This window comes from Camellia sinensis, chromosome 7, assembly GCF_055761805.1.
Source record: "Camellia sinensis isolate YWXY chromosome 7, ASM5576180v1, whole genome shotgun sequence".
Classification (NCBI taxonomy): domain Eukaryota; kingdom Viridiplantae; phylum Streptophyta; class Magnoliopsida; order Ericales; family Theaceae; genus Camellia; species Camellia sinensis.
The window spans coordinates 30,848,832-30,862,601 of record NC_138967.1 but is presented as its reverse complement, the minus strand read 5'-3'; the positions used below and the strand labels follow the sequence as shown (position 1 = coordinate 30,862,601).

The window sequence follows — 13,770 nt, the reverse complement described above, 5'->3', positions numbered from 1 at the left end:
CGTTGAGAGCACAAAGCTCTTGTTTTTTGTTGTGATTATATTTTTGCAAGCCAAGGGTTATAATTGTGTAGGTTCAAGCATTGCGGGCATTTATTTACTTTTGGACGGGAGGTTTTACATGCTATAAATTCGTGTACTAAAATCGTTAAATGTATATTTGCATGTGGAGTTATTTTGTAAATCTCTTATGAAAAGTTAATATGCGAAGGGTTTTCACCAAAATCCCCGTACACATATACTCATTATAAAAAATTAAGGTTTTAGGAATCAAAATTTAGGGATAAAATTATTTTTTAGAGACCAAATATTTTTGTTACAAAAAATGTCGTTATTATATTTTTAGCAACGAAAATTGGACATTAGTGATGAATTATTATCTACTTGGGACCAAATTTTTTGTCTCAAAAAATAAACTATTTTGAGACCAAATTATTTTGTCCTAAGAGTCTATTTATTAGTAACATTTTCAAAATTTTGTAACTAAAAGCCTTATTTTTGACTTTTCAGGACGACCTTTTAACGATTATCCTCACGATGTTGCAACAAAATTTTCACTTCCAAAACATTTGATTTTTAAAATTCTTATATGTTGTAGTGACTTTTCGTATAATTACCACTAGGGACTAGAATATCTAGAGTGAGAAAATAATATATATATATATATTGAATATTGTTTTATTCTTTCTGTTTCCTGTAGAATTCTTCCAGATGGGTAATTGGGTTTTTTCTCAAATGTATGATATATGTCGATGGAGGAGTTTGGTGAGAAAATAAAATAAATAGTGAGAATAGAAAATTCATTTACTTATTTGAATAGTTAAGTACACTACAAGAATTAACACTTTTGGCAACAAAAAAATTGGTCGCTAAAAGTCTATTTTTGGTCGGCAAAAGTTATCCGCGACCAATTTTTTTTGTCGCTAGTTTGGTCGCCAATTGAGGGTCGGCAAAAGTAATTCACGACCAAAATTTTCGTTGGTCGGGAAAAGTTACATTTGCCGACTAAATTTTTGGTCGCTAAATATTTATTTACTGCGACTAATCCATTTTGTCGCTAAAACATTTTGGTCGCGAAAAGTTGCCTTTTACCGACCAAATTTCTTAGTCGCCAATTGTCACATTTCTGCGACCAAAATTAGTTTGGTCGCCAATTGTGACATTTCGCGACCAAATTTAGTTTGGTCGCCAATTGTCACATTCCGCGACTAAAAATTTTGGTCGCCATTTGTGACATTCTGCGACCAAAATTAGTTTGGTCGCCAATTGTCACATTTGGTCGCCAACATCCAACAAAATAAACCTGTAATTTATAATAATCCATCCAATTTATTCAATATAATCTGTAATTTGCAAAAATCATTCAAACCAACAAATAAATTGAATCATGAACATTCAACAAAATACATAGATCAACCATTTTTGAACATGTTTAATTAAAATCAGCAACTATTATAAGTTTTCATCCACAAATAATTCCAAACTATATATTTCATCTAACATAAAAATTTAAGACATAACAAATACTTGTTATTATGTTTAAAATTTTTATCCATGTACATCAACCGAAAAATATAACTAGTAGTCTACTAAATATTTTCTATACACATCCATCCAAAAATATAACTACTAGTGTATCTAAAAATATTACTACTAGTCTACCCTTTTTCTACCCATATCGAATCTCTAATCTCCTGTACTGATAGTCAGTGCAGTTTGAACAGGAAACAAGTTCTCTGTAAGTGCTGGACGCAGGAAACCATCCTTCCAAATCATACTTCTTTGCAGCTGTATCATTCAAAGCACTGGAAACAATAGCCACAATTTGATAGGGTAGTTTTAGCTGCAATAGAGAGAATTATGTCATACTTGTAAGAAAGAATTTTTGCATAATTAAATAGAGAAAAATCAATTCGTCATCAGCAGGAGCCCATCTATAGGACCCTCGAATTTCTTTGGCGTCAAGTGGCAGACTTTTTAGCATTAACCAAACGAAACAACCAATTCCAAAATCACTCATCTTACATGACATTACAAAACCTGGCAAGATAATCTATATGAGTACTATAAGAAACATTATCAAGCATCTCCAGATTAAAAAAAAAAATGAATATAACGAAGAAATAACCAAAAATTATACACATCATTCCCCTACAATTCTGAGGGCAGGAAAGCTCTATACCGTCTTGTAAAACTCTTCTGAGTTCGTTATCATTTCCTCGTGCATGTCCCAAGAGTCATATATGTTAAACCTACTATATGTGATTTAAAACAGTTACGCATATATAAGGTAAAAAAGAAGCATAAAAAAATTAATTTTGTGAACCAAGTGGATCTAATTGGGCTGATCAAAATTTTGTGCCTTGTTAATTGCCTTGTTAAGAGTCAAGGAAGATTTCTCCTTCCTGGACTATGACCTCCAACTCACAAAATATATATATAGAATTGTTTGATCTAAATTCATTCTGAGTGACATTCATTTTTCGTCACCCTTATTGAATCTATCACATATTGAATTTGTTTGCCTATATTTCTAACGTGTTTGGCAGTAGGGGTTAGAAACAAAAAGTATTTCTTGTACACATTTTTGAAGTATCCATGTAGGCATTTTAGCTACTGCCCAAAAGAAGACAAATAAACGAAAGAAAGAAATAATCCAAAGTTGGTCCTTTTCCAGAACAACTATGTCATCAAAACCATTACTCCCTAATCTCGTGACAATCAGTACCAAAAAATTACCAGAGACCCTATTGATGGAGTGTAATTAAAATCATCAAGAATAAAAAATCTGAAGGAGTATAAAAATATGATCCAACAGTGCTGACTTGGTGACATGAGAACAAATACCTCTACTAACCAGAGAGAATAAGACTGAAAAGCAAGCAGTCCACATGAAAATATAAACTTAAATACATGGTGTAAAATTTTGGCACGTGATAGAAATAATTTGTTAGAAGTGGAAATATGACAAAGAAATAAAGTAACATACATTAAATTCAGTGTTGGGTTTCCGTAAAAGCGTCTCCACATAACTGGCCAATCCCGCAGCTGTTGGAAACAACTTAAAGTCAGATCAATATTCAACTTTCTGTACACATCAAATTAGGGATGAGCACCAAACATAAAAAAAACTAAAATTAGATGGCTTGGTCATGACCATTTTAGCTCAAAGGATGAGAAACAGATAACAAAAGGGAAAAGGATGACTTGACGAGAGTTAGTATTTATATTTACATGAATCACATCGAGCATTAAAGGTACTGACCTGGACCTATGGGACCAGAAGTTGTCACAGCAACCTTTTGGCCAGCTGAGACAACATCAACTTCCAAAAATCGCCCAACATCAAAGGGCTCTGGAGCATAGATTGATTTGTTGGCACCTGAAGATGTGGACAGTCAAACTAGTGAGGAGAAAGCAAATGCAGCATGGAGAAACAAAGGTAGTTCAGAACTTAATATTTTTGTTGCACCCAATAGAAAAGGAAACAACATATGAACTCCGAATATAATCCAAAATGTGTATTTTAACATTAAAATGTATTCCAACTTAAGACATAAATCTATTTTTGGAAAGTATATGCACTCAAGTATATAAAGTGATTAGAGAGAAGCAAGTGAATCCTATATTACGAAAACAGATACCTAGTGGAAATTCAATTGCAGAAAAGTAAATATATTTCGAAATACGGGTCTCAACTAACCATATCTTCTAGACATAATAATTATTTTCCTGAATTGATGAACATCATCAACAATACGTATACAACATCCCATCCGCTAAATGTGAAAAAACTAATAATAAATAAATAATAACTGCTTCAAGAAAAAGACACTGGAATGCAAACTTAAGTAATGCCGTCTAAGTTACATTTCTAGTAGTAGATGAGCACGGCATATTCTAAGAGGAAGCAAAAGCTATGTGGCCAGCTGACTGAAACATGTTGCAGATCCACTTGACTCCACCGCAATTTAAGGAAACAATGAAGGAATCAGATCCACTCAACACAAAAGGTTACCCATTGGCATCATATTGTCCAAATTAAGAAGCCAATGAATTTTAGAGTGTAGTAATTTAACCAATAGGCATTCAGAGGGATAGGCTGACAGATAAGAATCGTGTCAAAACTTAGGTTAGTCTCAGGCCAGAGGTTATTTAATCCGAAAATTCAAATAGACGGTGCTATATGCTCGGGTCCAAGAGCTCGGCCAAGCATAGCCTCCATTTGAGTAGTACCCTCTATCCAAACATATCTTCTGAGTATATCCTCTATCTCCATTGCTTTGGCCCCCTCTTCGTGATATACTCCAATGCACTATGCCAGTCTAGGTCAGGAGCAAGGCCTAACAACACCCTTGGGTTAATAAATAAATTACGGGGCACTTCAGCACTACCCTTTGAGACAAAAGGTCTCTGGTTCAAGTGTGTGAAGCGACGTCTCACATCACCTAGGTACAAAGGTAATGTGTAGTATACAAATGTAAGGGCACCCTCAACTCAACAACTAACTTTTAGAGTTGAGTTTTATCCAAGACCATGTAACATGGTATCAGAGTCAGAACATGCAAGAGCAGGTAAAGTGAGGGGTTTAAACACTACCCTAGTGACCATTATTAAAATACATCCTTAGTTATGCACTGGGTACTCACTATTTAGGAAATCAAAACTTTTTGAGATATATATTATAGTTTAAAACAAAAGACATCAATAGAGAACTTGATACTACTGCACTCTGTGCTAAATACATCACAGCAGTAAATATGATTTTCCATTTAAGCTGCATAATTTAAAAGTTGTCCAAGATAAGCACTATAACAAAGTCAACCACACATTCAAGAAAACAGAATGGATACCTGAAATAAGTTCCCTTCTGCTACCTTCAGTCGATATACGATACCACTGGATTGAACATTTTGACAGGTCTTGAGCTTCATCTGAGCAAGGTTGAACTCGCAAAGCTGAACCTAAAGTTTCAGAACCACCGAACTCATATACACAGAACTTGTTCTCCTCAGCCCTCCTGCTCATTGCCAGCTACGAAGATTAAGAAAGCACAACAAATTAGAAACTCAACCTCACCATTTGCATCTCAACTCACCAACCTCACCATCATTATTAACAACCCTCAGACCCCATCTCCCAGGTGATTTTTCATTATGTTACATGTTATTTCATTATGTACGCTTTGCTATTGAAGCTCTAAATTTTTTGTATATGTTTATTTGTTGTTACTAAAAATAACGATTGAACCATTTTCTTCTACCCACTTTAAAATATAACTTCCATTGTTTTAGATGAGAGAGACTAAGTTTCTTAGAGAGAGAAGAGGATAGATAGATCCAAAGAAGCATGAACACTTCTAAGGAGAAAGTGTGTCGTGTTGGACACCCATGTCAGACACTGAAACTCTTTGGCCACTTCTATAAGTGTGTCCAACACTTCTGTAAGTGTGTCCGACACTTCTTTAAAGTGTCTTAATTAAAAAATCAAATTTACTATATCAAGCACTAAACAAATTTTCTTAGACACTGCAGCGACACTTTTATATATTTGAACCCTCCAAATATATCCTACGTGATAAATGATAAATCCCTCCATAATAAAAATGTGAAGATATATTTTGGTATTCATTAACATTTCCTTTTTGGGTTAATGACACTTGTCTTCCTTTTATTCATTAGGGTTGTCTCCTATTATGTTTGTATTTAAGCACATTTTTGAAATAAGAGATCAAGGCGCCATATTATTTTTTCTCTCCAATCTTACTCTGCAAAGTCAGTTCCCATGGGAAAAAAATGGTACTTACCAAACAAGAGCTGAAAATTCATGACGACTTAAATTCTTGTGCTGCATGTATAGCAGCATTGGATTTTTTAATCCTACCTTTTACAATCTACTTACCAAACACAATATTAAATGTTGCCTTCTAAGAACTTCAATTTATAAGGCATTAAAACTTTGTTTATAAGGAAAATGAGGAAGGTAAAACAAAACAGTCACAAACCTCTCTTTGGAGCTTAACCAAAATTATAGACTTTTCTCGAATCTGCATGCGTAGAGCTTGGAGCTCATGTTCCATGTCAATCACCTACAAAATATACCACAATTTCTCAAATTCAAACAGGTGATTATTTTGTTGCAGCAGGATATTCATCATAAACTTTGTATTTATAGCATACAAACAAAACATAATTCATTACTGCAGACAAGACAACAATATGAAAGAAAAGAATTGAGCAAACCCAACAACTGTAAGAACACAGTCATTTAACACCACAGCAAACTAAAAATCACAGAACTGTCAATAGATGATGCAAAGAATTCAGCAAGCAAAAGAAGAAAAATAAAGCAGCATATACAGCATCAATACATTATAGATATTTTTATATTATTGGATGTACAAAAAATATTTTGAATTGATCAGGCAAAATATGATTGGATGTTTGATAAAATTACATCAACCTAAACAAGAAAAAGGCAAAGAACTCCATTTAACATACCTTGCTGGGCTGATGCAACAATTTAATTCTTCTAGCCTCTTGAACCTCCTCCAGAAGTTCGTCAAGCTCCTAACAATATTGGACAAAACAAACAACAGTAAGCAACAAGCATCTTCTACAAACAATTTAACATCAGGAACTGCCTCATGAAATATTACTCATCTAACATGCACATTGCCACATAAGAAATCAATAATGTCAAAGAATATCTGTGGACATAACTCAGATTAAGAAAATTACTACTTATTATCAATCACTGCAACAAGCATAAGAATATAACCAAAAAAACATAGTTGAATGGACTATGTATTAGATAAGCATCAACTTCCACTATAACACTGCAGCATCAAGTCAAAAAACTCTTTGAGAGATGCACCAAAACCATGATTGCAACAATCAGGGTTCCAAAGCTTCTAAGTAAGAAAATCATAGAAACCTCAATAAATTAAAATTTTGGAGTTTATTTGTCAAAGGATAGCCCAGGACTAACCCAAGGTCTTTGAGTTAATCTTGAGTTGGGCTTAGGCAACCAATTTGGGCTTGGGGTCGTGATCAGAACAGGCTTTGGCAGATCCCTTAACTCTTCAAGCTAGGCTTGGACAAGCCCTTAGCCTTAAAAACAAGCACCAGTTTTCTTTCATAGCATTAAAAAAAAGTACATATGCACTAATGTGACTTCTTAGACATGCATACACACATGTATACATGTGCATATAAATCAAACAACTCAGTGAGCACCTGCTTTCCTGAGGTCTGGGAAATTCTTTCTTCTTCCTCAAGAGCCTCACCAAATCTTTGCACCACTGCTCTAGCACTCTCAATTTCCGCACAAGAAAAGGACCGCTCTTGGTTAACCAATTTCTTAGCATCTTCTGAAGCCTAATTTGGATTCTTAATCCCCAATTTACTGCTATGCTCTATGCTAGTCAGATTGTATTTATCTTACTCATTAACAAATTATCATTGCATGCCAACAATAATAGACACCTTGAATTTGTTCCACAAAGAATTAATCTAATGATAGTAATGAATATATCTTCTCACAAATGTGGCATATTGACAGTGACTGCTAAAATTAGCTCCAAAGACTACAATTATGACTATTCTCTTTTATGTCATGCCTTAGATCCTACTGGAATTACAATTAATGTCAATACAAGCAAGATTTTAGATGGTGATGTAAATTAATGAAGAAAGAGGATCTAAAATTCAATAAAGTAAGATCATTGCCTTGTCACTTAGGAACATGAAGGAAGTAAACTATTTAAGAAATTGAACATGTAGATAGATATTGACAGTGAAAAATAAAAGAAATTGGAACATATCAATTTTCCTTGAGACCTTCAAGAGACAAAAGTCAAATCAGTTTGTAACAAAGTCTATGAAAGAAAATAGATAAACCCATTTGAAAAGAATACCCTAATGTTGCACATTTAATCATCTTAAGAATGCAAAAATGAAAGAGAGAGAAAGGTAATGTGGATTTTTTTTTTTTTGTGAACCCAAGCATAGAACTTTCCAAGAAATTTCTCACATAGGGTGTGTGTTCCTTAATTATAAGTGCAAATTCCTCATAACATTAACATGCAATAATTCAATCATTCGTATAATACATACACACACACTCACAGATATATATGTATGTATTATAAACACATATATACTAGTCTATAGATACATATATATATATATATATATAAGAGAGAAGAAGAAGTTAAGATGTGAAAAAAGATGAAGTCAAAACCTTTACCAAGGATAGATTGGGAAAGAATCAGAGTTATTCATCATCGACACAAATGTTTAAAAAGAAAAACCTAAAAATCTCTACACTACCATAACATCGATAACACAAATGTTTCAAAACCCCAAAATCGAAACCATATGTCAATCGAACAAACTAGGCAAATACAAACTAATTGAATATAGATCCGAGTAGTTTCATAATTGAAAATGAATAAATACAATTGAGATAGAATGCAAAATCAAAATGAGTATTGTGTAGCCATGGAAAATTCCTTATCTCGAGTCATTACAAAATGAATTAGGGCATCGAATCATCAAATATGTTCTCCACTCCTTTCCAAAGCAAATGAAAAAACTAAACCATTGATCTCAAGCTCGCCCAAGGAAGCTCAAAATACTCCTTCCTGTTGTCATCATTTTTGAAGAATCAAAATAAAGAAAACATGACAAATAATATCTGAAGTGAAAATAAAAAGTGAATTTTATAAAATCATATAATGTCAACTTTTTCAAAGGCAAAATCTTGTTAAGATCAACCACAGTTGCATGCCTCTACATGTGTACCGAGTAACATATAAAGAAACCAAAAAGTTACACTTTTGGACCAAAAAGTAAATATATAAAACAAGCAACAACTGACTATACAAGAATTTTTCGTAACAAATGACAACGACAACACATTTTTTGTATTTTTTTTATGTTCTGCAAGTTTTGGGATTAGTTTATTATACAGTGTTGTAAACCTCCATTAGAGACGATTGAGTTCAATAATATTTAGTTTTATCTTTCTTGTGTATTTGATGTTCTTTTGTTTGCTAGAATAATATCTAGTCAACAAGTGACTGTCCATATTCCCATCAATTCTGTTTAAACTCAATACTTCACTTACCCATCAAATTTCTCTATCAAAATATATATCTCAACATCTGCATACTCATTCTTCAAAAGTTTTAAATCTACCCAATCAAAAGGCCAGTATTTGCTCACCATGCTTTATTTCCGTATTCATTATTGCTGCAAAACCTATGACTTCATGACACACTCATGAATCAACAAGCTCTTGTACGGTGATTTTGCTATCTTTGATCTTAAAATCAGAGGCACCATGCGGTCTAAATCCTCTCATTATTATTTTACTTTATGGAGCACTATTTAGGGCATGTATAATCAAATTAAATTTTTTCCCAAAACCTCCTTGTACAGCTCCAAATTGCCACCACCAACCACCATTTTCATCATTGAAAAAAAACATGATAACTCCGATTTTTTGAGAAAAACAAAAAATGAGACATAAACATGAGGTCACAACTCAAATGACAGTGTAATCCAATCACATTCCTTGATAATTCAACTAACAAACCATTTTATAGATTTCCAAATACAAAATTGCCAAGGAAAACCAACAATTGGTGCAGATTCATCTCAATTCCTTTTTGGGTTTTGTTTTTTCCATAAAAGATGGCTCTAATCAAAACAGAGAAGAGAGAGAGAGATAAATAAAAAATAAAAGCAAGCTTACGAATCCATAAGGACGACATTGGCATGGTCTTGAAGGTGTCTAGCCAAAAGGGATCCTGCAACACCCCCTCCAACCACCACCACCAAACAATGTAGAGAGAGAGAGAGAGAGAGAAATCTAGAGAGAGAGAGAGAGAGAGAAAGAGACCTCAATGTAGATCGATCGTCGTTCAATGAAAATCGATCGCCGTTCAGAAGTGTAGATCGTCGGTCAGAGGTTCAGTATGTAGATCGTCGCTCATCATTGTGTAGATCGTCGGATGTGTTGGGTTCACTGTGTAGATCGTCGGATGGTAGGGTAAAGAGACAGAGAGAGAGGCGTAAGGAAAGGGGCCTGAGGTAGGGTAAAGAGACAGAGAGAGAGGCGTAAGGAGAGGCGTAGATCGTCTGATGGTTCACTGTGTTTGGTTCTCTGCGCGTGTGTTGTTGGGTTTGTTTGTTGGGTCTGTCAAGAAATTAGGGCAAAATCTAAAGAAAAGGGGCCTGAGGTAGTGAGGCGTAAGGAAAATTTGAAAAAAAATATATATATATATATATATATTTGCCCCCTCCATCTTCCAAATTTTCCCCCAAATTTTTGGCGACCAAACTCTCAAATTAGTCGTAAAAACAGGTTATTTTGCCGACAAATTGTTTTAGTCGCCAAATCTCAATCAACGCCGAATAAAATATTAGTCGCTAAAAGTAGTAATTTGGCGACTACTTTTTTTTTGTTGCTGAAAATAAATTTTTCGCGACCAAATTTTTGGTCGCCAAAAAATATGTGACCTTCCGCGACCAAATTTCTAGTTAGTTGGCAAAAGTATACCATTTTCTGCGACCAACATATTTTTTGGTCGCCAAAATATAACCTTCTGCGACCAATAATATTTGGTCGCCAAAAATAATGATCATTCGCGACTAATTAATATTTGGTCGCCAAATGTCATTTTTTTGCGACCAAAATTTTTTTGGTCGGCAAAAGTGGTCGCAAAATGTGTAAATTCTTGTAGTGGTAAGTGAGAAATAAAGAGAAATATAATAATAATTATAAAAAAAAAAAATCTCATCAAAGTTGTGTTTTATTTCTCACAAAAAAATAGTGAGATTTGATGAAGAAAATAAGTTTAATGAAAATTTTCTAAACTATCAAAATTATCCCATGGTGGAAGAAGTTGAAAAAATAACTTATTAAAATGGAAGGCTATTTTGATAAAATGAAATAAAATACTTTATTTTCTTTTCTCTTGTTTACTCTATTCAAACAAATAAGTGAGAAATTATATTCTCTTTTATTTTATTCATCCAGATACAAATATTACAAAACTACAATAACTTCTTTTCATTCTCACCTCACGGTCCAAACGGAGTGTAAGCCTTATGTATGTATATGGAGCTCTCAAATGTAGAAAGAGAAACGGATTGAAAAATGAGAAGGAAGAAAAGTTATGATTCGAATCGTTTATTAACAATCTTTCATAAATATTATTCATAAAAAATAAATTCAATATGATAAAATGAACAGTAACATTATATCCTACCAATTTCAGACTTGTAAAATCAATTTTTAATGACATAACAAACATTTATTAGATAATTTTTATATTTTAATAAAGTTTTCAAATGACAGGACTCATAACATATCACTTGTGATTGGTTTGGAGGTGCAAAACATTTTTGGATTGTTCCGAGTCGCAACCAAACCAACCAATTTGACAACAGAAGCAATTCCATAAATCAGTTTTCATATTTCAAAGCCGTGAAGAGGCTATTACAGCCTTACTGGCCAATCCCAGAACGCCACATAGCTCCGGATACAAAACTTTACGTATTTCCGCATACACCTCGCCGTTCCACTTCCTCTTCCCCAACTTCTCCCCTAGCCTCACCGCCGCCTCCACGCTACAATGCGCCTCCTCCACAATCCCCATCGTCACTGCCTCCTCCGCCCTCACTTTCGACGCTTTCAACACCAACTCCCTCCCCGCCGCCGCCGATCCGACCTTCGACCTCACCAGCACCAACGTGTTGTCCGGGAACGCCATCCCTATATCCAGCTCGCTCATATACAGCACACCTCTATCGCTCCTCATCAACACGTAGTCGTGGCTTATCATCAACATCATTCCGCCGCTGACGGCGTGGCCTGTCACGGCGGCGATCGTCGGCATCGGGAGTGAGATTAGGTCCGCAATCAGTGTCTTGAAGAGGTTTATCAAGTGGTGGAGGTGATCATGGGCGGCGGCGGCGGAGGAGGAGCCGGCGGATTCGGCCCATGCGAGATCGAAGCCGTTGGGGAAGAACTTGCCGCGAGCGGTGGTAATGAGAGCTGAGCCTCGAGTTGACTGTTCTCGGGCTTTGCGAAGAGCTGAGCGGAGTGATTCGATGAGGTTAGGGTTCAGGCGGTGCTCATCGTCCCCGGTGATGGTTAAGAAGAATATATCACCTCGCTTCTCTAACGTACAGTTAAGTCAATATTCACAGGATGGTGGCTGAATCATACAAGCAGGATGGTGGCTGGATCCCAGTGGTAAAGCAGAGAGGAAGACATTCAAATCAAGTTGGGCTGAAGGAAGGTAGGCGAGTAGGGATGTACACTCTTTTTGTGGATAACCTACCAGAGTCAATGGATCCAAGGAGTATGTACTCTTTGTTCCTAAAATTTGGTGTAGTTAAGGATGTATTCATTCCACAAAAGAGGAGGAAAACAACAAACACAAGATTTGGCTTTGTTCGCTTTAACTGTCCTGTTGCAGCCAGTGTAGCAGAACAAAAGGCCAACGGAATATGGGTAGATGACAAAGCCTTGATAGTCCATAGTGCAGTATATGGAAAAGAAAAAGGAGACCAGATGAGGTGGAAACAAGTACAGAGGAGGCAACTGGAGTTAAGAAGACCAGCAGATAAAACTGGACCCACAGGGTGGAATCAAGGCATTGATGGTAGGTCGTATGTAGAGGTCATCAAAGGAGCCCAACCAAGAGGTCAACACACTACTACAATCAAAGTTGAAGAAATAGGAAACGGCTGGCTGTATGAGAGCATGATTATGAGGCTTAAACCCGATCACTCTGCTATGGAGGTACAAGAAAAACTCAAAGAACAAGGTATGAAGGAAGTAAGAGTGAGAGCAGGAGGAGGGCGTGATGTAGTCCTATCGTTCAACTCTGTGGAGGCTCTGAAGAGTTCAACCAGCAAGCTTAATGTATGGTTCCAGGAATGGTGTGAGTACATCACAGAGTGGTCAGTAGGTATGCAACTCCAACAGGAGAGGTCTGTTTGGCTTAGCTGCTACGGTGTACCCCTGAATCTCTGGAGTTCCAATACCTTCACAAAGATTGGCCGTCTTTGGGGGGAAGTGCTACAATTAGATGGAGATATTTGTGAGCCCGCTTCTTTCTGTTGTGGGAAGATTAAAATAGTTACAGGTGCTATGGATTTGATCAATACATGTATCAATCTAGAATGCAAAGGTAGAGTATACCCCATAAGAGTTTGTGAGGAACAGATTATCAATGAGGTATCATCCTGTGGTAAAGGAATCAACAATGAAGATGGTGAAGAGGGTGTTAGCTCCAATACTAAAAAGGTGTTACAGTCAAATGCAGAGAGCAAGAGGGAGGGAGAAGAAGCTGACAAGGATGGGGAGGTGGAGGCTGACATGGTAAAAAAAAATCATACGGTAAAAGGTGTTTCTACCTCTAAGCTGAAAGAGGGAAGTGAGGGGGAGGTAGGTGACAGTTGTATTCAAATATCAGTGGTGAAAGAGACTGAAGAGTGCATAGGGAAATCAACTGAAACAGGTTCAGGCGTGGGTGAAACAATGATGAAAGTGGAAGGTCTACAGCAGCAACAGCTACAACCGTGCAGTCATGCTTTGGAAAAAGGTGCTGAGATTCAAAAAGAGGATGGGCAGGTAGCCATAAAAGGCTTTATCAGAAGCTTAAGTCAAACCCAAAAGTTAAGGCCTGGAATTCATTTGGAGGTTGATTTGGGCCAAGAACATTTAAATTCCCAGCCCATTGAGCTAGTC

At 35.9% G+C, this 13,770-nt stretch overlaps 1 protein-coding gene, 1 long non-coding RNA gene and 1 pseudogene across 2 annotated transcripts; all 3 read right to left on the bottom strand.

The window, feature by feature from the left end:
• Positions 1 to 1,505: 1,505 nt before the first annotated feature.
• On the bottom strand, positions 1,506 to 7,552 carry LOC114283913 (stomatal closure-related actin-binding protein 1). The gene is made up of 9 exons (XM_082880571.1): positions 7,542 to 7,552; positions 7,469 to 7,484; positions 7,236 to 7,376; positions 6,498 to 6,566; positions 6,002 to 6,085; positions 4,851 to 5,031; positions 3,263 to 3,379; positions 2,987 to 3,045; positions 1,506 to 1,840 (listed from the first exon to the last, which is right to left on the bottom strand). Exons 1-9 carry the CDS (start codon positions 7,550 to 7,552, stop codon positions 1,667 to 1,669), a joined length of 852 nt encoding a protein of 283 aa, XP_082736697.1. The 3' UTR covers positions 1,506 to 1,666.
• A 53-nt stretch (positions 7,553 to 7,605) lies between these two features.
• Positions 7,606 to 10,301, bottom strand: LOC145795021 (uncharacterized). The gene is made up of 3 exons (XR_014335120.1): positions 9,907 to 10,301; positions 9,760 to 9,826; positions 7,606 to 8,644 (listed from the first exon to the last, which is right to left on the bottom strand). It is a non-coding gene; the product is annotated as an uncharacterized LOC145795021 (long non-coding RNA).
• Positions 10,302 to 11,488: 1,187 nt separating this feature from the next.
• LOC114316139 (enoyl-CoA delta isomerase 2, peroxisomal pseudogene) lies at positions 11,489 to 12,196 on the bottom strand (annotated as a pseudogene).
• Between the last annotated feature and the right edge of the window lie 1,574 nt (positions 12,197 to 13,770).